Source organism: Lates calcarifer, linkage group LG3 (assembly GCF_001640805.2).
Source record: "Lates calcarifer isolate ASB-BC8 linkage group LG3, TLL_Latcal_v3, whole genome shotgun sequence".
NCBI classification, from domain to species: domain Eukaryota; kingdom Metazoa; phylum Chordata; class Actinopteri; family Centropomidae; genus Lates; species Lates calcarifer.
The window spans coordinates 10,075,755-10,100,257 of NC_066835.1; the positions used below are offsets into that span (position 1 = coordinate 10,075,755).

The 24,503-nt window shown below is 41.2% G+C and overlaps 1 protein-coding gene across 2 annotated transcripts in view; it reads right to left on the reverse strand.

Annotated features, from left to right (window-relative positions):
• Positions 1-24,503, reverse strand: part of gabbr2 (gamma-aminobutyric acid (GABA) B receptor, 2) — a 174,899-nt gene that overhangs the window by 112,631 nt on the left and 37,765 nt on the right. For both annotated transcript variants that reach the window (XM_018697593.1, XM_018697592.2), the window contains one exon: positions 5,808-5,945. In XM_018697593.1, the coding sequence (XP_018553109.1) occupies positions 5,808-5,882 (75 nt within the window). In that variant the 5' untranslated portion in view covers positions 5,883-5,945. The remainder of the gene's footprint in view (positions 1-5,807; positions 5,946-24,503) is intronic.

Consider the following 24,503-nt stretch of genomic DNA (forward strand, 5'->3'; position numbering starts at 1 on the left):
TTTCTTCTGTCTCTTTCTGCCTCTTTTTTGCCTCCAGCGATAGGAGAGACACAAATTGTGACAGAGTCAATGAGAAGACATTTGGAATTAAGAGGAAGTCTTTCCATTTTTATATCTGTGCAGCAGGCTCATTTGTCTTAGAATTAGCTTTGCTTTAAATGTCAACATTCGCCTTGTTTAACTTCATCCGCAGTCTGTCCCAGAAACCTGGAGTGTAATTTACAGCTCGTAAAAAGGATGTTGAGTCTTCCTCCCACTCACTTTCCAAATGGTACCTCCAAGCATACACAAAAGAATCAAGTCTCTGCCCATTAAAAAGCAACAGTGACATCAAGTTTTTCACCAGACTTGGACTGAGTGTGGGGCACCATTTCCTTTATCCTCCGGGTTTTGCCTAGAAGCTCTGAGAAAAAAAATCAGACCTAACTGCCTCTCTCATGCATCCTGTCTTTTTCTCTACAGCCCAGTCCTGAGCCGCACTCATGGAGAAAGAGAGACAGAGAAAAAGAGGTCAGAAATTAATCCACAAGACTGGACCTTGTAGTTCTAAAGACACACAGACGTGCGTAAAACCAAATATAAATATGAATGCTTTGGTGTGAGTCATTAAACCTTTAGGGAACAATTTATATAACCTTAAGTTGTCAAGTGGGAAAAACCAGCACAAACTCCAAACTCACAGCACAAAGAAGTGAATCTGAACTTTACCCATAATGTTGATTTATGATGATCTATTGTGATGCTCACACCATCTCTGCCCTTGCACTCTGAGATTTTAGCCTAAACTTTGGAAGTCATGAAATATTGATACGGTACACAGGAGGATTTGACGTAAGTGAGGCAGAATACTGCAGTGCTAGGCATCACATGTTTTATTGAAGCATCCAGTGTAGCACTCAGGGAGAGTGAGAGAAAGAAAATGGGGAAAAAAGACAACCCTAAAGAATTGGTGGAGGCTTCAAAAAAAGGAGAACACTGCACTGGAGGGAGGCAGGGATGCAACTTCCCTGTCCCTAAATTGCCTGGTTTAATGAAGCATTGACGATCAATACGACAAGTGGTGAAGAAAAATGAGCTTCATATACAGGTAAATATTAGCTCTATGTCCAGGTCTTGACCATAATACTTTGAGAAGGTGCATCCACTTTTTCCTCCTCTTAAATATTGACTTCATTATTTATTGTTCCTAAAAGATAAATGAATCAGAGGGTTGGTGCTGAAGTTTTGCAAGCTTCACATTGAGGCACAGGGCACTTTTAGACAAAATAACTACCCAAAAGTGAAAAATAAATATTTGTGGAAAAAATACTGACATAAACTCTACCCTCTATAATGAAAGTCCACTTCTACAAATTATCAGTTTCATAGGAATAACGTTCTCTTGTCTTCTTCTTCTCTTCCAAATTACAAGAGGCAAAATGATCAGGAAGCATAATTTTTCATTACACACTCGATGTGGCTGAAAATGAACAGTGCCACCACTGATAGGCCTAATTGGTGAGTGAGAAGGGGCCAGCAACTGGCAGAGGGGAGGGTGAGTTGGGGCTATTTCCTGGCACGCAATGAGCCATTTACAGAAAATAGACACCACTGCTGCAGAGAAGAGAGGGACCTCTCTTAAGTTAAGAAAACACAGTACAGAGAGTGCAGGATGTTGACTGGTTACAGATACATGTGGCAGAAAGTGTTTAAGAAGCTCACCAAATGCTTACTAAAATTATGTAATGCAAGATTAATCACACATCAAGATGGCTGCCAGGACAATGACTTCAACATTCATTGTCTTGAGGAAATAAAAACACAGCAATCAGTGGCATTTGTGGCTGACAGCAGCTCACAAACACAGCTGCGTCTTGCCCTGTTTCTTTGAATTTCAATTTTATGCCATCGCAGTCTGTGCCTGCTTCTGTCTGTCTATTCCTCCATCGTTCCCTCAATCCACTCCTCGCCATCTGTCCATTGGCCCTGGCAGCATTCTTATCCACCATTTTAATTTGCTTGGGCAGTCATTTTAGCACATGTACAGTGCTGTGTTACAAAATGTGACTGTAAGTACAGAGCCAGGTGGAGCTGCTCAGGGAAGGAGGTGGACAAACGAACCAGTTAAACAGCGACACAAGACACGAGCCCGAGTCAGAAACAACAGATCAGTACTTACAGAGAGCACATAAAGAGCTTAACAATGCATTGCTGGCAAACTGATGACTGTGGCCTGCCATCTGTACACATGCATGTGTGTGCTTGTCTGCATTGGTCAGTGTATATTACAAGGTGTGAGCACAAGATTTATTGTAACTTGTGAAGTACTGTATGTGCAGCATTCCTGATACTGGGCTTTAAAACAGCTGTTGTTTGTCTGAACTGATGCAGGTTTTTTAACAACTGTATTTATTTTAGAATTTATTGATTTTACTCATTTTATTATAAACACATTTTAGTCAGTTATTAATTGTCAGAATTTCAGTGATAATACAACTCTAATACGGGACCTGCAAAATAATTGATATTAAAGGGATTCTCAAAAGTGGTTTGTAAAACCTGACTGACTTGAGGTTCAAAAATTCCTTTATTCATAATGGATTTTTTTTTTTTTTAAAAAAAAAGGTTAGCTCGCAAAAAGTTTTGAGTTTGTTACTCTCATAATTATTGCGTAACACTGGAGTTTAGTTTTAGAATCATATTAACTTTATATTGTTGAAATCATAATTTGTCAGTCATAATTTATTCTGAGGTGAAAGAATGAAGAAACAGCAGATTGTTTAACACGCTTTACTATGTTTTCCCTTTTTGGCTCAGATTTTCCAAGGACAGTTGTTTTATGAGCTTCTTCACTGTTTAACCTCTGCTACAGTACAAATAGACAAGCTAGTAAGGCTGCTGAAAAGTAGCCCACTGACACCTTTGGTTTTTTCCATGGTCACATGACCCTCACCTTGCAGGACATAGCCTTTTCTTCTTACTTGATTTTCTCATAATTAGAATTGCTAATATTTAAATGCATTTCTTTTTAGATATCATTCCTGTTACCTATTAGGAATAAAAAAAATACCATTGGCTTTTACTCCAAAATATGGACACTGATACTACCCTCCTATAACTTTGCTTGCTCTGCTTTAAGTATGAGTATGTGCATTCAAGTGTGTGCATGGAGCATAATGAATGGGTTTACACTGGGAGTTTATTTTTATTGAACCTTTCAAAGCTGACTTCATTAGGCATCAACACTGATTGAAAGCTATTTTTATGGGTGTATGATAAGCTTTTTTCCAGGAGTGGTTGTTCTCTCAGTTATCTCAACTGTAGATAGTATCTGCCAGCTCCCTGTTTTGATGTGGAAATGATGAGCTTGTTAAGCCTGGCCCATAAAATCACCATGGAAAATTCTCTATTTCCTTCCACAACAATTCAAGTCTTGCAGACGGGATGCCAGGGCTGGGTAATAAATATGCAGGGTGACAGAATTCACAGTTTTAAAAACAGATTCCTGCTGATGTGGCACTCTAAACACTGTGGGGTGCAGGATTCAAAACTTCCAATCATCTCTCCTTCCCTCTATACCTTCCTCTTTGTTTCAGGGAGGCTCCTTCTTTCCTTTCATCCCCTTTTTCTTATTCTCCTCTGTCCTTCCGTCAGACTAAAGCATCTTTCTAGCTTGAAGCAATGGCTAATACCTCCCATCACAGCTGTTGTCAAAGCACAGGGTTTTTTGTCAGTCATAAAAACACTTAAGCAAACACTTCCACGCATGCACAATTTCCACACATGCTATAAACAAACACACACATTCAATAGGACAAAGTGAAAGTCAGTCGGCTCAAAAATGGAACAAAGAGGCTCAGGCTGACAATCTAGCTGTCCTTAAGCGCAAGGACCAGCTTGATAAGTACACGATAACTAAAGAGAAAGCTGCCACCTCACTGTGCCTTCTTGCTCTGTAGAACAACCAAAAGCTATCTGGTGAGTTGTTTACATCCACTGATGGGTCTTACTGCAGATTTCCAGCAAACATTATAGTTGCTTGGTGACTCATGCTCTGATGAGGATGTAGCTCAGGTCTGCAAAGACATCTTGCATCTCAGAGCAGTAATGTCTGCTTCTGATACTGTACCTCCCCTAAAACCAAAAATATAACGACACACAGTTATACATCTGCTGGCCAGAAGAAAGTAATTTAGTTGTTTGTGGCAACAGCAATTATAGTTTCCCTTGGCACTGAATTCAACTGTGTACTCTTAGGGCATATCCTTTAAACACTAGAACTAGAAACTGCATTCTAGGTGTTTTCATAGCCATTTATCTTTACATTTTCCCCCCAATCACTAGCTCACTGGTATTCAGGCAGCGTCACAATATATATTCAGGATCAGGCCAGCATAAATTTGTTGGTGTTGGGTCTGTGTATTGATAGCAAAAAGAGCCTGGTTGGTAAAGTGCTCTGGGGAACACACTGTACCAAGCAGAGTGCTCTGCAGAGCACAAGATTGCCACTGCACCTCTCACAGGTAATCACTGCCAAACAAGCCAATAAATAGAGTGGAACACACACACACACACACACACACACACACACACACCCCTAAAGACACACACATACACAAACTACAGAGACAAACACTTAAGAGGACTTAACATTCAACTATGACTTGAACTTCTCTTTCTAGACTGAGATCATTACCACCGAGAGGAAGTGAACACAGAAACAAAAAAATTACTCATCCTCTCATTCCCTCATCCTGCCGATCTTTTCACTCTTGAGTGACCCTGACAAGACAGGCGAGCAAAAAGGAACATGAAAAGCAGCAGATTCACAGTAATTGCAAGAGGAGGAAATATGCCACGTAATGTGACATTCAGTTCAAAATACAGCCTCTTGAATTATGCTATCTCTTCCAAGCACAAGCTTCACTCCTTTCTTATCTGTGCCTGATAACCTTTGTAGGGTTTGCAGCAAATGAAATGTATTCTTTAGAAGCAGGCATTTCCCCTCTTTGGTACTGCGGTACAGTACACGGTCAAAGAAACTGTAAAGCAATAAATGAGGGGGTCAAAAGTTTACCAGATGCAAGAATGAATGGTATTTAATGCCTACAGTGAGCAATCACAAAGCTCTGCTAAGTTAATGGCAGCAAATGCCATTTAGCAAGCAAGAGTGTAATTGAATAGTAAAATCTATTATATGAATATTTAGTAGGTCATTAACATTGACTGACCTGCATAGAAACATTTTTATTGGCTCATATTGATGACAAAACACCCCAAAAACATATCTTCTACTATGAGTGCTGCATGAAACAGTATTTCACTGAGAGAGGCTATCAGTCTGTGTTATAATTTGATAACATGATTTCTTAAATATCAAGTCCAAGTGCTTATTGGAAGTTGAGCTCAAATTTTTAACAACTGATTTCATGTGCTGTACAATGGGTTTGAGCCATTTTGACTCAGTCTCTGATTGTAAAATGGAGGGGGATTCTACAGATTAGAGCAATGCCAATTAGACACTCACCCTGGCAAGGTTAATGAAGGATTAAGCCATGAGTTGGGCCCCCTGTGAAATTCCAAGACCTATTTGCACATTGCAAAACTGAGGCACGAGATTTTTTGGAAACTCAGTTAAGGAGCAAATTCAGGTTTTCAGGTAGAAACAGAGAAATAAGAGGAAACCTTATATTATGTGAGTAAGTACACAGGAGTTAGCGTGTCTAGATAATCTTATTCTACCCACTGACTGACCTGGCACAACGGCATACAGGGTTCCCCACCACTGTACATAGGCTATGTACCACACACACATATACGTCTCCTACCTGCACCAGATTCCAACCCTCCAAGGACTCCGCAATGATGGAGGTCACAGAGGGGCAGACGCCGCCAAAGATCATCAGGTGTTTGGGACCATAGCATATAGCGTCAAAGAAGGCCCTCAGCCCCTTGGCGTTGTCACACTGCAGATGCAGAGAGAGGTTGATGAAGGTGGAGGTGAGAGGAGGGATGAAGAGAAAGAGAGACAGAGAAGAGAAGAGAAAAGGGACATTTTGATTAACTGTTGCTATGAAAACAGGAACAACAGAATAGTAAGGGGGACAAAGAGTCGAGATATATTGAATTAAGGAACGGTGAGCATTAGAGTGCAGGATATAGGCACAAAGAAGGAAAGTTATAGACCCTTAAAAGGCAACATTAGGTATCCTAGCCTACTCTGGGCTACCTATGTTGCTGGCACACAAGTGAAGAACCTGAATCTCAATTCAGACCTTGTGCTCCACTGCAAAAATTATAGGTTACAGATAAATAGTAGATTCTTTTTGTTCATTTATGTCAGGAGAATAAGTTGTAGAACATTTCTTACAGCTTGAGGATTGTAAGATGGCATTCAAAGAGTTAGAGCAATACTTTACCCTAATCTGTGAGTCAGTCAGTGAATCAATAATTGCCAACTGTACAAGAAGAATCACTGTGCGCACAAGGTCATTATACTTCAACATACTGTGATGGATGCACAACAAACCCAGCATACTCACTAGTGTCAGTTTACAGTAACGTATACTGTTTATGAAAAACTATGTGACATTTAAATAACATTTAACTTGTGAGACTCTCTAAGTGCTGTGGCATATGCTAACATAATTGCAGCCTTGTGTGTGCGTGTGTGTGTGCGTGTGTGTGTGTGTGTGTGTGTGTGTGTGTGTGTGTGTGTGTGTGTGTGTGTGTGTGTGAGTTTTGAAACCATCATGTAAAACAATGTAGCTCACTAGCGGGCCCCCGCTCTGATCCAGTGCTGCAGAATGCAGCCATTTCACATCACTATAGCAACCGGAGGAAAAGAGTGTGCAAAGAGGAGAGAGAGAGAAATGAGAGAAGAGAGAGAGAGAAAAAAAACAGTGTAGGTTCCTATTGATTGCTACATGAACTGGCTAACTGGTTTTGCTGTGATTCCCTGATTTCCACAGTTTGTAATGATATTCCTATCAGCAGTAAACACTTCTCTCCTCAGTCTTCTATTATTGCCACTCAATTCAGGATGTATTCCTGTGTGCGGCTGATAGATAGATGGACTGACTGACTGCCTGAATGGCAGGTGGTGTGTGTGTGTGTGTGTGTGTGTGTGTGTGTGTGTGTGTGTGTGTGTGTGTGTGTTTTCCGCCTTCTGACACAGTCCATCTCATCTGGAGAGTCATTTGACCTTGTTAGCCATCAGCCGGCAACTGAATGAGATTTCCCACTGAACAACAGCACAGCAGGCCCTCCACAGCGCAGATTGAAAAACTGAAAATCGAATGAGAAGGAATGAAAACTCCTAACTAGACATATAGGACTGTATGTTGTGATCTGTTGATGACTTTATTAAGAGCATTGCAGGTGTCATGGCTGGAGGGTTGACATGAGTTTACATCCTGTGTTCTTCTCTTTATCTTTTTGAGAGGAGGATGGGAGTCCTGTAGCCCTAAATTTATTTACTGCACAAGTTGAAAGTGAGGACACAAACAGCTACAGCCATCTTCCCACAATCTGCCACCCCTCACCAGTAAGACTTAATCATCAGACTCTTTTTGAAGTAGAAGATCAATATCTGGTAAAAAAAAAAAAAAAAAACACTGTTTCCCCTGCGCATGTACATTTGTGCCGTTAGAGAACAATGTATGCTGTAATGCCAGTCAAAAATAGACTAGATTGCGGATATGCCTCAGGTGAAATGAGAGGGAGAAGATGTGATTAGACACAGTGGGGATTCCTTATCCTGGCCACACAGCTGAATAAAACAGCAGGCTATTAAAGAAGATATCCCATTTGCATACTCTTATCATTCATTTCTCACCAGCTGGCCATAACAAGGTGGGTTGGTAGGACTGTGACTCTCAACTGGTTACCATGCAACAGAAGAGAAATGTGGGGCAACTAAATTTGTCGGCATGAGTACAGTAGAGCTTGGTGATATTGCAGGTTTAAGCTGATTTATTTACAAAGAGTGACAATGTAGTGTAGGTGGTCAAGAATGGTTATATTCCTCTCTCCTGCTGCAAAAGAAAAAGTAATTTACAGCATCTGAAACCCAACAACAGATGGTCTACGTGTGTGCACGCTGATTTTAAGCTCATTGTGACCGCACTGTCTGAACAGCTGTTTCATATTTTGGATGGAATACACTTCTAACCTTCTTAAGCCTTGTCAGTCCTCAAAACAAATTTGCTTTTAGCTTTAAAAATAAACAGGCTATGAAACAGACCCAAATGTCAGTTTATCTGCAGATTTATTTTTTTAAATTAACTGATGAATCATTTTGGTCTATAAAATTTAAGAAGTTTCCTAAAGCTCAAGGCAGTATCTTCAAACAGCTTGTATTGTCTATCAGTTTAGAACCCAAAGAAATTCAGTTTACTATCATGACAAACAATAAATGACAATGATAAATGACTGAAATGATTTATTGATCACCAAAATATTTGCAGATTTTTTTTTTTCTTTTGGTTCACTGACTAATCTCAGTAAGTGATTTAAAATCATCAAACTTAGAATCTCCAGCTTTACCTTAGAGGAAGTAGTATAGTAAGAGATGAAGAGAGAAAGCAAAACAGTTTCAAGTAAAGCTAAAAAAAAATCTACCTCTGTCTTTCTTCTCTGTTCCTCTGTTCACCCCCCCCTTCATTCATCCTCTCTTACTTTTGCCGGGCTCACATGCACACAATCTGTTGTGACTGCTCAAAGAGCCTTGACTGGTGTGTTGTCATGCCAACGGTGTGACTATCCACACTTTGTGCGCTAGATGAGGGAGGAGGCCGTGGCAGGGCCGGTGTAGCGATGGCTATATTTAGCCTCTCATTAGGTAGCACAACCACTCAGACATTAATCAATACTTATTCAACTATGGAGACCCTGTAAGACAGAGAGACAAAAGTAGGATAGAGGGGGAGAGAGGCAGTGGAACAGAATGGCACACAAAGGGTAAAGGGACATAGAGATAGTGATGGTGATGGGGGGGGGGGTAGTTGAATAGAGAGCGAGAAAGAGAGGAGTGAAGAGGTATTAGGCTGACATTAACCGTGCACTAATAAAGGCCGAGTCAACCAGTACGATAAACCTGCCCTCCATTATAACCCCACAATGGAGTAATTCATGACCGTGAGATTGATTCAGTGGCTCTCTATTATGCTCAGCAGCCCTGCATTTGTCTACCGTCCCTTGATTGTGGAAAAAGTTTATTTTAATATCAAATCTAAGGCTATTTTTGATTGATTGAAGCTCGAAGTTCAAATCTTATCTTATTTTTTCCCAAGTACACAAGCCCACTCCCTCTCTCCTTCTTCTCTGTCTGTTCAAAAGCACAAAGACATTTATGTATTTTTCAAGGATTACCAAGCAGTCACTGTGAGATGTGGGTACAGGTTGTATCTTACATTCCAATTTTCCCTGAGAAATATGCTCTAAACAAGGTATAAACAGAGATAAATATCACTGTCCTAAAAAACACAAATAAGTTCTGAGGAAAATCCGTTACAAGAAGGAAGCATAGCAGCACTTAACTCCCAAGTCGAGCTGCAAGAAATACTACAGCACTTTATTTCTCTCTTCTGCAGTCTGAAATCTAATTCCTGGCATTTGGAGGCCATTTGGTGCAGATCGATGGGGTTAGCGCCCGTAGTAATCTGTTTGACCGCCTTGGGAGACGGCCAAGGAAGGTATGTGTATGAGGGGTGGGGCTAATGGCGGAAGAACCTGGAGATGGAAACTCAAGGGAAGAGTATAACCCTGTGTAATGCTGAATGTAAAAAAGAGAGTGCACCCTCCTTGAATTCTCATCAGGACATAGTAAAAAATCATTTGGTCCTCATCAGGTCTTAAAATTAGGTAAATGCAACTTCAGATGAACAACAGCACATGACATATTACACAGCGTTGTTATTTATTTAACAAAAACTAGGCCAAAATGCAAAAGCAGTGTGTGAAAAATAAGTACACCTTTACTGCTTCCATAGGAATTAAGAGGGTTAGTAGCAGCCAGGTGCTGCTAATCAAATGCTCTAAATGAACTGATCATCAGCAAGTTTGACCACCTCTATAAAAGCAGATGTTTTGTTAGTTTGTTGGTCTGGAGCATTCAAGTGTGTGTTAACACAGTGCCATGGAGGAGAGACATCAGCAACGATCTTAGAAAAGTAAATCTTGCTGCCCATCAATCTGGGAAGGGTTATAAGGCCATTTCCAAACAATTGCAAGTCCATCATTCTACAGTGAGAAAGGTTATTAACAAGTGGAAAAGATTCAAGACAGTTGCCAATCTTCCCAGGAGTGGACGCCCCAGCAAATTCACCCAAAGGTCAGACCATGCAATGCTCGGAGAAACTGCAAAAAAACCAAGAGCTACATCTCAGACTCTACACGCCTCAGTTAGCATGTTAAATGTTTAAGTTCATGACAGTGCATTCAGAAAAAGACTGAACAAGTATGGCTTGTTTGGAAGGGTTGCCAGGAGAAAGTGTCTACTCCTCTAAAAAGAACATGGCAGCACAGCTTAGCTCTGCAAAGTTGCATCTGAACAAATCACTAGACTTCTGGAACAATGTCCTTTGGACAGGCAAGACCAAAGTGGAGATGTCTGGCTATAATGCACAGTAGCACATTTGGTGAAAACCAAACACAGCATATCAGCACAAACACCTCATACTAACTGTCAAGTGGTGGAGGGATGATGATTTGGATTTGTTTTCGCAACCACAGGACCTGGGCACCTTGCAGTCATTGAGTCGACCATGAACTCCTCTGTATAACAAAGTATTCTAGTGATGTGAGGCCATCTGTCCGACAGCAAAAGTGTGGCTCAAATTGGGTCATGCAACAGGACAATGATCCCAAGCACACCAGCAAATCTATAACAAAGTGGCTGAAAAACAAAATAATCATGGTGTTAGAATGGCTCAGTCAAAGTCCAGACTTCAACCCAATTGAAATGTTGTGGTGGGACCTTAAGAGGGCTGTGCCATAAACTAATGCCAACAAACCTCAATGAACTGAAGCAACCTTGTAAAGTAGAATAGGCTAAAATTCCTCCGTAATGATGTGAGAGACTGATTAAGTCATACAGAAAACCATTGCTTCAAGTTATTGCTGCTAAAGGTGGTTCTACAAGCTTCTTTTTGTGAAATAAATAATGACACAGTAGAATCTTTGTGAGTTGTTTTACACCTGAGGTTAGATTTAAACAATTTTAGAACCAGGTGAGGACCAGATGATTTTTTTTTTTTTTTTTTTTAGAATGTTCTGATATGTAAAACCATAGTTTTCAAAGAAGGTGTACTTTCTTTTTCACATGACTACCTGTTTTCAGGCTATGTTACCATCTTTAGTTTTGCAAAATGTCTCCTTCTCAGCTTGACATTTCACTGCAGTGAGTTTGCACCACTACCCTCACCATTTAGAGGATATTACTGATGGGACAGCTGGCCAAGGAGGAGTTTATTTCAAATGCTCCTCAATCCACAGTCTCCATTACATTTCATTCACTCTGACCTTTACACAAAGCTACTGAGATTCATCCATATTGATTTATCATTACATGATGACATTAGCCTACTGTTATTATGCTACTGATAAATCATACTCAATTAAGGATAAATGTGAGGAAACAGCTGCCCTGGATTTTTTTTACCCATTATTTAATGTTTCACATGATAATTTGCATCTATTTTTTATCAACGTTCTATAACGCCTTGGAACAGCATATCTTTAAAAGGTCAGCATCCACACAGGCCTGTAGATATAAGTCTTTTTCAGAAAATAAGTTTAAAGAGCATTTACTGCAATAAGTTACTTGTTATGAAGGCTTAAACACATCCACATTTAAAGCTTTTCATCTGAAAGGCTGTGACTGTATATAGTGAAATGCAGTGCTTTAGGTTAACAGAAAGGTACTTAAAACTAGAGACAAAGCAGACAACCTGAACAGCAGCTGAAAATACGATATTGCCACGTACCCTTTTCTTGGAGAAAAAACCCAACTCAAGCCCTGAGGTTTAGGTGACAATTAACTAACATTTTAATCATATCCTTAGGAAAATTAACCTGCCCACACTTCACCATAGACCATACCTGGAGCCCTGTCCTTCATTTACAAGCCAATGTGAGCTTTTGAACCCAAATCTTCCATGTCACCACCACTGTATGCAGAATGACCCTGTAGAGACCACATTACATGTGTGTGTGCGCATTTGAGTGTGTACATTTGCGTGATATTGTGACAAGAACAAGAGCTGATAAGAGCACCAGGCTGAAGCTAACCATGATGAAATGCCTTGTTAGCGCTGCAAACAGAGGCAGCTGCACCTGTCCCTTGTCTAATGGCAAATTACTGCACCCAAATCAGCAACCTGAGGCCCAATACTGCACACACATACACACACATAAACGTGTGTGAGAGAGAGGGAGAGAGAGAGACAAGAGATAACAACAGAGAGACACAGAGAAGAGAGAGCCTGATCTGATGTCAGAAGCAATCTGCTCTTCACACATTGCGTTTGTTCATGACAAGGCCAACAGCACAGGTGATTACGGAGAACAAAATCCCACCACAGAATATGTGTCATTATGGGTTAAGGTTGGATGTGTATGCGTATGATATGTCGCCTCATCTGTCAAGATAATGTGTTGTCATTTACCCCAAAAACAGTGAATGTATTACAGCTTTAGCCACTTGATGTGTGCGCGACAATGGTTCTACTTACTATCCAGTAAAAAGAAATAATTATAAACTTCCACCCCTGGTTTCATTTATTTTTCAGTCTTTACTCAGTAGATTTTACTTGTTAAGCTTCACTGAGGATACAGGGATAACAAGAATTTTCATCTGTGAACAACGTACGAGGGACAGACAACAGCCCAGAGACACCCCCACACAGCCTTGTATAATCCCATCTTTGTGGGGACCCATCACTAACATGATGCATTCCCCAGCCCCTTACCCTAACCTTAACCATCACAACTAAATGCCTATTCCTAGCCAAAACCTGATTCTACTCCTAACCGTAAAACCAAGTCTTAACCCTAAAACAGCCATTTAAACTTTTGAAGTCCAGCATTTTGGTCCACATGAAGCTGTCGGACCCCAAAAGTAAAGTTGGCTCCCAGTCATCAAACCCTACATATATAGTAAAACCCAACCACACTCATATACAGTATTGTAATGAAGAATAAACTCTCTTTTGAGAGAAAGATCTTACATGTCTACAATACATCACTCTCATTAAATGCCTCCACAAGTATGACAAACAATAAATGATAAGATAAAACAATGGTTCCAGGAGCTACACACATCTGTCAGCATAAACCCATTAAATTATACACACTACACTGGTATTGATGTAAATTTTTGCACTGACAACAGTAACAGCACCGTCACTGTTGAATCCCCCTAACAGAGCAGATGTACACATCCATCCTGCTATCATGCTGCATACTGTCCTGATATGCTGAGCAATGCAGCAGCAGTGTAGCAGCAGTTGCAAAAAGCTGGTCTTGTCTAACAGCCACATCTGCCTCCTGCATGCACTGCTCATTGAATTACTTCCACATCTCCAAGCCAGGAGAGGACATGTGAGCCAGGCTGAATCCAGCAATTGCTAAAACATATGCTTGGCATTATAAAGCCCTATAGAGTTAGCAGGGTGCAGCCAATAGGTCAGATCTAAAGGAGATTATCTATTTCTCCATGTACAAACCCAACTAATCCTCTAAACTCTGTCATGGCTGTCAATACCAACTACTCTCGGAAGAGAAGTACGGAGGGGGGTGTAGTGTATGTGAATCAGTCTGCAACAGTTTAGTGAAGTTTTACTATTTCAGGGTGAAGGCAACGTAACTATATTATCTTTGATTATTCTAATAGAATATCAATACCAATGATAAAGTGGGCTCCCTTGAGTTCACTGGGGTCAATTAAGGTCAACAATCCACACTTCTGGCTAAACTTCTCACACATCGGTGGCAACCTCATCTCGCCTGCTACCATCCTCACACACAGAGACATGAGATCTTCAAGAAGCTATTTGTTCCCCACCAATGAGCCCTTTGTGAGGTCCACTGGGGTGTAACATATCACTCTCCATGCCTTCTCTTTCGCTTTCTAAATGACCAGAAAGACATGGCTGACAGGTAATTCACAGACTTAAGGAGCCAATGCAAAAAGCAATAGGTAGCGCTTTAAGTGAGATACTTTGACAAGAGAGACAAGGAGGAGAGAAGAAAAGGGAGAAGAGGTGAGGATGAAGCTGAGTTGCATTCAGCAAGCATCAAGGCTCCTTGTGGTAACATTTGGACAGCAGGCCCTGGAGTACCCGAAGAGAGTACACATTGATTGAGTGAGAGTGGATGAAGTAAAATTGAGAGCAGGAAAGAGTGATGGAGTTGTTTTTTTCAATCGGTTCCTTTCACAATGCATACCTGCAACGTGGAGAAAAAAAAACTTGAGGAATCCACCACTTGTCCTGGGAGAGACTGGCCTTTAAAATCCACTGCGACAGACTGACTGGGCTGCTCAAGCTGATGGCTGTTTGCCCTCCATCTCCCTCCTCTCTCCCTGCAGTCTGGCTCTTGTTATTGCACTCAATCTATCTCTTGCTTTCTGAGAGCTCAGATGGCCAACAGGATAACCATGATGGCACGCTGGAAGCCTCTTCGGTGGTGTCAAGTCTCTTTCGCTCTTTTTCATTTTTGCTCTCCTACACACACACACACACACAAAATTCTCCCTGTATGTACATGCTTATTTTCAAACACACATCCTTAAGAGCGAGCCAAATCACAATCATGAACAAATACACATGCATTAACACACGCATAGACACACATATACACACACACTGGCTCACTCTCGAATCAGAGATAAGCTCAAATTGGCCAAAAATCACAATAAACACATTGCACCTTTATTAGCAATCTGTGCTGTGCAGGAAGCAGACACTATGTTAAGCCTATTACAGGTTGTTGTGCTTTTGACAAGGCTTGACAACAGCTGGAACATGTTACACTAACCAGCGAGGGGGGCTGACCAAAGTGTAATCCCACTGAGCCAATCAGTCCCGGAGGAGACGCTGGACCGAGAGGAGAGGAGAGGACTGAGGGAACAATCAAGGATATATATCCAATCAAGAAAAAATAATGAGACTGAATTGCTATTTCATTTTCACTTCATTATTCAGTCTGACATTTTGTTAACTTCGGTGTTTTCTGTTTAGAAGTGGTTATTTTGCCTAAACCAACATTAGCAAATGAGCTGTCCATCCTGTCAAAGTCATTTTTCAGTCCACACAGAGGGATAGCGATTTCAATGAGCAGTTAACATTTGTCATGTTGATCACAGAAATATGCCAATTTAAGCTCTCAAGATACTTGTTCAACCAGCACAACACTAGCCCTATTTGAATTTCTGACAGAATGACCCAGGCATGTGGACAGCAATTTATAGGGCTGAAACTGTAATTGGCAGTTTCATCCACATTAAAAATAGCTCTAGGTATTCTGCAGTTTTTCCATTCAAGTCACTCAAGAGCAAAAAAGTCAATGTACACTCATGGCACAATTCTGAGAGTTTGAGTTTCTCTTGAATGATAACTCTGGCCTGAGAAGAGGAAAGTCGTTTTCATACCTGCCCAATAGAACTTGAACACAATGGTCCAGTGATTATAGTGAATTTTTTTCTTATTTAATAAAAGGTCTTAGCAACCACAGAGGCGCCCCTGCTGGTGTATCTGCTAACTAGTATATGATAAAGACTGGGACAGAGGGGATGTGGACAGAGAGTGGAGAGAAGTAAAAGAGAGGGAGAGAGCCCATTATCAGGTTAATTGTTTCCTGGCCCCGAAGGTCCTCCACTTTCTCCCGTGGATGAATCGAGTAAGTTGGGCAGGAAGGAAAGAAAGAGGTGGAAAAGAGGAGGATAATTCTGGTTAATAGTACAGCAATAAATGAGTCTAGCATTGGGATGGGTGGTATGTAGATGTCTAAGGCTACTGCAGAGAAAAGATGAGAGAAAAACATCTCTGCAAGTCTGTTAGCAGCTCCTCCACAGTCTTCTTGAGTCATGATATCTGCAGCTACAAAATGCATCGCAGTCAATTTTGACTCAAGGCACTCCTCATATAATTTTTTTCTTCTGTTTTATCACTGACAGCACAACCCAAAATGAACTCAAAATGAAAAATTGCTACCCTTCAAGATACTTGTTAGATTATGTTTGAGTTTTCCCCAACTGAAGTAGCCTATAAACTGAATAATAAGGGAGCACATAAAACCCCTCATATACTTCTTGTCAATTGGGGATATTAAAGGTTTATGGACAACAAGTGTGTGAAAGTTTCAACCCAATCATCCCTTCTCTCTCACACTCTCTCTCTCCTCAGTCTTTATGAGAACAGAGTTGAAACATACACAGACTCGATCGTGAGGGCCTGCATCAGCTCAGTTGCCCAAAAGAGCAGGAGCTGAGAGGCAAGGAATAATGATTGTGTGTGTGTTGTTCAGTTAATACAGGCTAGTATGTGGTACAGGGAACCTGACGAAATGCTCAACAGTTAGAGTTTGAGTCATTGTGTTCTGCCAGTTATGGGCAGTAGACATTTTGGAAAAAACACTTTTATTTCTTGATAAAAAGAAGACTGATACCACTGTCATTGTCTACTGAATTGAACATGTAAGAGTGGCATCATACAAAGCTAACAAAATCAATGTACCAGTGCCACTAAAGCTCACTACTTACCACCTTGTATCTCATTTGCTTATTCCATACAAAAACCAAAGTGTTAAAACAATAGTTTAAAGGATATAGAGCACATAGAATATGTGCCTAACCAGTTCCAGGATGGATGCAGTGGCTTCCACAAGTCTTCGTTTCCAGTCTTGTGCTAAGCTAACAGCTGAAGGCTGTAGCCTTATATTGAATGGACAGATGTGACAGTGGTATTGATCTAATCTAACAAGCATATTCCACAAAATGTCAACCTATTCCTGTAAAGTGTATGTTTATGTTTTTCCTACAATGTTGATATTGAACAAACTGTATCTCTAAGTATTTACTTTCTGTATTTTTGGTTGGACATTAAATCAATATTTGTGCATGGCCTTTAAAGTGAATTGCGTTTAAAACCATTTTTTAAGAGTAGTCCAGCAATAATGCAACTTGATAATGTATTTCATTAGTCCTTCCCATGCCCCCGTTTTTAATGCATGTTTTCTGTTATAAACCTATTGCAGAAGCTAAGATATCCCTGTTGACATCATAAGGGTTATTTTGTCATACTTGACAAAGCTCTTCCAGAGCAACAGAGGACATTATATAGCTGTTTTCGCATGCTGAATAATACTCTCCATCACGAGTAAACTACTTTTTATATCTAGTAAAAGTAATTCCCTGAACGCTGAAGAGGGTTGATGGTCATAGTTAAATGACAGGTGGAAAACAAGAGGCACAACACTTGATTACACACTTTGTTTAGCTGCGACTTCACCTGTCAGTCACTGTGGTGTGATGTTTTCATTAATTTCTAAGATGTAACACGTAATGGGAGTTTATTTTAGACTCAGTTTGACATTGTCTCATGGAAGGGCACTTTTCTCACCACAATCATCACTCAAGTCACGTTTGTGAGTGTGTGTGAGTGTGTGTGTGTGTGTGTGTGTGTGTGTGATATGACATTGCCAGTAGTCTATTCCATGATTGGTTGTCTACTAATGACCATTTAAAGGGTGGGAAAAGGCAGATATTGCCATTGACATTTAGTCAGGTGTGAAAAGGGCAAAACACTGGTAGATTACTCATCCTTCCCCAAATTCAGGGGACTGTCTTTTGAGAACATTGAGAAAAGCAGGAGAGGAGAGCAGCACCTGTCTTTACTCCACACAAGACAGATGGGATGCTTGGAAGTGTAGGCATGCTGGACTGTGGAGCTGGATTCAAAAAACTGCCTGTCATATTGGGTGAGTGGGTACATGGAGGTCTGCGTTTGTGTGTGTGTGTGTGTGTGTGTGTGTGTGTGTGTGTACTAAATAGGATAGAGCAAAGCACAGTTCAGACCGGCCCTCTCTACAGCCTAGGGATTCTTCTGTCGACGCACATCAATCTTGTTACAGCAGAACGCCGCCTCCCAGGAATCCTGGTCTAGTCTCTGTTTGGATTTAGGACCCCTCTTTCATTCTTTAAACCTCTCTTCATCTCTCCCCATCCATTACTTCTTTCTCCATTTCATCATCATCATCATTCTTTCACACACACTCTTTCTCTGTCTCACAGTTACTTGCGCTGCCCTCCTCCTCTCTGTCACCCACCACTCTCTGTTTCTCCCCCACCACTTCCTACCTCTGATTCATCCCTTCTCTCTCTAACTCTCATCTCTCAGCTCCTGGAGGTTTAAAGTTATTAAGGGTCATGGCTGCAAGAATTGCATCATTAACTCATCTTCTCTGGATGTTAACGTTGCAGTTTTCTGCTCAATCCAATTAATTTCTTAGTTAATCACCTAACCATATTTTTCAAAGGATGCTTTGAAAGAGTGGACAGACATAACATGGCAAGCAAATATGCTTATCAATCATTAACATTAGCTGAAAATTGATTAAATAGTCAGTGGCAGGAGAGCACAGAGGATTGCAGATTAGCTGTTGAAGGTAAATGAATAGTGACATCCAAGTGCAGTGAAAAGATGCAGGGGTAAGGTGTAGTATGCAGCATGAGTGGAGCTGTGATTTATTCTGAACAAAAAAATATTTCAAGCCAGCCTTATTGCCCATCTAAATATCTGATTTGTTTTTTTGACTCCTAAACCCACCACCACGCCCCAACATATTTTGTATTCTTTGGATGTTTTTCAGAGGCTTTGGACCAGCAGTACTCCACTTTGACTGGGAGGTCCACTGCCACCAGCACACATGCACTCACTGTCACCAACACATGCAAGCACACACAAACACTGTGCAGCATAGCATTCATCAACCAGTGAATATTTAACCAGGCTGGGGGCCATGCCAACACTGTCCACAAACAATCATCAATCACCAGGAGCTACACCACACACACATGGTCAGTGCAACACAGACAAAGAGACACACACACACACACACACACACACACACACACACACAGAGCATCCAACCAGGTGGTCAACTCTTGTCTCACAATAGCTCATTTCCGGGCCAAATAAACACTCCAGTTGGAGGCATTGACTGTGAGTGCTTGTCGTTTCTAATGAATCGCTTATTGACTAGTCTGTACTGAGGTGACTGGAAAGACATAGGAGCAGTGAGAAAGAGTCACTCTGCCCCCATCTCTCGCTCTCTCTCTCTTTCCGTCACCCTACAGCGTGACAGTTAAGCAGGAATGTGACAGCCTGAGCAATCGGACAATGCTGTCTCGTTCAAGAAGCTGACGTACAACACTGTGTTGCCATAGCTACCGAGAAAGAGAGAAAGGGGGGTGTGGGGGTGATGGGAGAGAAGGGGCTAGACTGCAAAGGAAAATTAATTTGTGTACAAGGCCATGTCGCAAAGAAAATTGCATTTTTCCCTTAGATGGGGACAGAGGGAGAAGCCGTTAGTCCACTGCTTGTGAGGATAAAAGTGAATGTGGATGTCTGTGTGCATGTGTGTGTGTACATGTCTACAGCCTTCCAGATGCCATCTCAGTGGATTGTGGGCATAAGTGTTGCAGGATGTCAGAAGGCTCTTCATTACAGAGCCTTTTAAATAAAACAGACTGAAAGGCTTAAAATAAGATGCAGTCCATGGAGCAGGATACACACTAATGCAGAGTAAAGAGAGAAAAGAAGGAAAAGAAACACTTGAATTTACTCTGTGTGTGTGTGTGTGTGTGTGTGTGTGTGTGTGTGTGTGTCATGTCCCTCGCACACGAACACCAGCAGGCAGAAAAGAACATGCGCAAGACCACGCTTTGCATACATCTCTCTGACACAGAGAGAGAAAGATTTTTCTCTTTTTGTGGCATGACGAGTCGTTTGAATTCCACGGCTCTCTAAGTAGGTCATGCAGCCTTTTCAGAGTTCCACTCCTCCCCACGCTGCATCAAAAATGCATAAATCCCTGCACATTCTCCCTGCTAGCAGCTTCCCAGGCCGGCTAAAGCACATCTTTAGTGATTCTAATCCCATCAAAGGTGGTTCTGCTGGTATGTAAACACAACATGGGATAAAAATGCCTTCTCTGGCAGTTGCATTCATGAGAGCTCCTCATCTTTTGGGGATGTTCACAAAGTTATAATGCAACAATCCACTAACTGAATAGGTGCTAGTGTTGATGGAGGGGGCAGTGCACATAGAAAACAGAACCCTGTGTTTGGCTCAAGTTAGCTTAAAATAAAAGCAAGCTGAGCATTTTGGTTCCTGCCAGCAGAGCTATAGGCTGGCTGGTGATGCTATCTCCAAAGAAACACTCCATTGTCAGATGAGTCAAACTGGGGAGGTACAGAGAGAATGCAGGTGAGATAAGCTCTAGTATGCCTCCTGACAATGGAAGAGCAATCAGGAGATGCTACTTTTACACAGTGTGGAGATGTTCAGACTGATGCTTACAGGGCCTTTTGTGAGTACCATTTCACCTTTTGCAGACTTAGAAGGTCATGTATTGCAAATAAGATGTCTTCATTATCCTGCATCCGAAAATTAAATAGATGACATTAAAAAAGGTACATAGCAGATGTCCCTGTTGCCTTTTTTAAAAGGTCTGAATCCTCTGCGCATTTAATTTGTATAAGAGTCATGTTAAAATATAGATGGACATTTTACCTTTGCTTGGGCATATGACAGCAAAGCTTCATGTCAACCCAAAGTTCCCCCTCTTCCACTCAGGGTATTGAGTTCATCCATAGATGAATAATTGAGTGGATCACAATAATAGTCTTCCTCTGTTACATCCCAATCCCTGACCACTGAGCCACCCAAGGGACCACAAGTGACAGTCATCACCAGTGACTCTTTATGACTGCATCACCTATCATGGTGCTCCTCTATGTATGTGTGTGTGTGGGGGGGGGTGTCTCTGTGTGACTGCATGCATGCCTGAATAATTTAAAAGAGAACAAAGTGCCCATTCTAAATTACATGTAAGAAAACCACATAAAGGAAAGCTGTGAATGCACATCTGAATGGGCATTACATAATGTTCATCAATTTATCCAGTCTATTTATAATTCTCTTCAAAGCTTGGCATCTCCGCCACCATCTGAAATGTTAGACTCTTACCCCAAAGCCATTCTAATTTCCTGCCATGTCATTTATAACACAGTGATCCTTATTGATTTTTTTTGTGGTGCTGGCTGAGACCCAGCAGAAGAGGAGACTTATTTCTTTTGTCACCAGAGCAAGATGCTTTTTGCCTGGCCTGACCTATTACATCAAAACCGAGTAAATCAAAGGTAGCTCTAAGCTCAAGGTAAACACTCACCAGACCAATCTGGCTCTGATTCATGCACTTAGTACACACAGATGTTAAAAAAAAAAAAGAAATCTTCTCTACACATAGTTATCAATTTAGCCTCACAAATTTGCCACCATTTCCACAGAAAAAAATCACTTCCTGTCTTCCTGTCAAAGTCAGGATGAGTACTGAGAATATTTTAGTGAAGTAGAAAACTTTATTTTGGCTGCTGTCCTCTGGGGATGCATATCTGTCAGGATGTTAAAATGTAATATTAATGAAGACCACAAATGCTGTCAATAAGCATAGACTACAAGAGGCCTTAAAGACAGGCCTAAAGCCAGTATTGAACTCCACCTCATAAATAAATCTAGTGTTAGCCACCTTCAGTTTCTCAACCAAGAAAGTCTTCAAGCCTATGTATGTGAGAGCCAGAAAAGATGCTGGTGTGTGTGTGTGTGTGTGTGTGTGTGTGTGTGTGTGAAGAAGCAGGGAAGAGGGAAGCATACATTCTTTTCCTGATGTGTCACTGATGGACAGTCAGTACACACATACTGTCCCTAACGGCTAAGCGTGGTGGCCTCTGTGGAGAACGTCACAACTTGCTAACATCAAAGCCTATCTCACACATTCTCAGTCTTCTTAGAAAATTGTACTGTCTACTACTACAACAGATGCCTGATATGCAGCTATTAAACACTGGTACTGTAGACCTTGTGTGTCAGGTCATGCTCACATCTCTATGCATCATGAACAAGGGTGTCTCTGATGAGTAAATTTATAAGAAACAAAGAAATCAAGGCCAGGTGTACAAAAGCATCAGCAGAGGCTGAATCACTATGGCAGACCTTCACCGCTGACCTCTCTGTGAATGTGAAAAGCAAATTCAGGACTTCTGCACAGGAACCAATAAAGGGTCAGATCTTCATCCCTCATTTCTGACTATGTCTTACAATCTGCTAGGACAAGCAGAGTATTGATAGAAACAATACAAAGGGTTGTTGTTGTGTTTTATTTACTTGAAGTGCTGTTCTAGACTGAACTGCTGTCACTTCATTCATTCAGCCTTAAATTGTGTGCATCAACCGTTACTAACTCACATGACAATGGTGGAAATATTCAGATTAAAGAGTTTGTGCTGTACGCTGACTTACAACGACCTGCGCAGGTGCTTCAGTCTCATCCATGCTTATCACCAATTTACTGTCACTGTCTCTCGTGGATGGGGCTTGGTAGCTAGCTAAGTAGGACGATGACATCCCCATTTACACCTACAAAGTTTTGATTGGCGGTTTGTTTCTGTGTCAGTGATGCCACCCTACTCTATGTCTTCATGTTCAAAGGGAACTGGTGCAATATGACAGAAGCTTTATGACAAAAAGAAAGTGAGTGATGGATTTGCAGACATTGTATTCAGAAAACAATACCCATATGTGTAATCTCATATAGGCTTTAGTTATATCTAGCTTATGCACAAACAGACTAAATAAATGAGCTGAAAACAGCTCCAAATCAACTTCAAAATGGCATTTGATTACCTATATGTAAACCAGATATACTGTTGTAGTAGTGTGTCTGTTTTTTTTATACATATAAACTTTCCAGTGAATGATTCATCCCGATTTAGTACCAGGAAACCCCCTGGTTTGTCATCACTATAATTAAAGAGGCCATTCATACATGGCAAAACATCCTGAAGACTACATCAAGTCCAAGTCATTCAGGTTGACATACCATATGACCTGGATGACTGAGAGAATTCACAGCTGCATTCATTTAAATCTAAGCACATTCTGAGGAAGAGTAAATGTTTTAATTGGAGGGTATCGCTTGCATTCAACATTTCAGCACGATACATTGCATCATCACCCTGAAAAATGGCCACTGAGTCTTATGTCTTCCCAAGCCAGACCACAGTGAAGGCGAATCACAACTTATTTCCATCTCAGGAAGAGGCCACAGAGATATAGTATAATTCAGAGGTTGTTTTTTTGCCTGCAGGGGGAGGGACAGGCGTCTTCTTCAGTTTGAATCTCCCAAACTTTTACTGCACAGGCGGCAGAGCTTAATGAGTGTTGTTGAACTACGGTAAGCATGGGCTACCAGGCAGTTACAGAACACCACACTCGTTCGACTCCTTACCTTCTCTCTTGACTCTACAATGCCCAGTGGCTTCTTTTCTTTCCCAGCGAACCAACAACTCCTCACACGCAACGTGTCATAAAAAGACGAAGAAGCAACATTGAAATAACTACACCTCCAGGGCCTGAACACAGTGCTCTGCTGCCCCTTTGTTCTCGCTACCTTTTTCCTCTGTGTGTTTCTGTTTGCGCATGTGTGTATTTGAAATATACTACTGTTTACTCAAGTGAGAAAATCCGGAAATCCTCAACAGCAACTGCCCAAGGGTTCTCTCCTAATTGCCCCCCACCACAAGCAGGCCAAAGCAGTTCATCTCAAATTGACAAAACAAAAGACAAACACAAAGCAGACGCGTACCACCGTAGGCTGCCAGGGTTCTTATATCTCCATTTAATCCTCTGAAGGCTTCAGAGCTACTATTTAAAGATGTGTTTAAAAGCCTCAGGCAACCATAATGAGTCTAAGTGACATGCCATATAAACAGTGGCTATATAGAGTAGATAAACAAGAATAACCGTTATGAGACGAAAATAATGAACAAAAAAATAAGAGGTTAAGAGGAAAGAGAAAGGAAAGAAGATGAGAGGGAAAGCAACACTACATAAAAACGTGTTCTTCTGCCCATCTGCCCACCTGATTTCCTTTGTGTATGTGTGCCTACACTGTATTCAGCGTATGTGTGTGTCTGTTCCCCTCTCCGACAGGCCGTAATGAATAATATAACAGTGGAGGAAGATGAACTACTTCCTCTGTGAACTCATCAGGCAGACATTGGCATGCACCACTGCCTCCAAGATGGCTGCATCTCTGCCCCCTCCCTGTGAATACTGTCTGCTGTAGCTGACAGTGGGAAAGCACACTGCAGGTGAGAGCATGGTAGAATATGCTATGGAGGATGACACACAGAGGATGTCCATATGAATTTACTGGGTGGTGGAAATGGAAAGGTAGGTTAT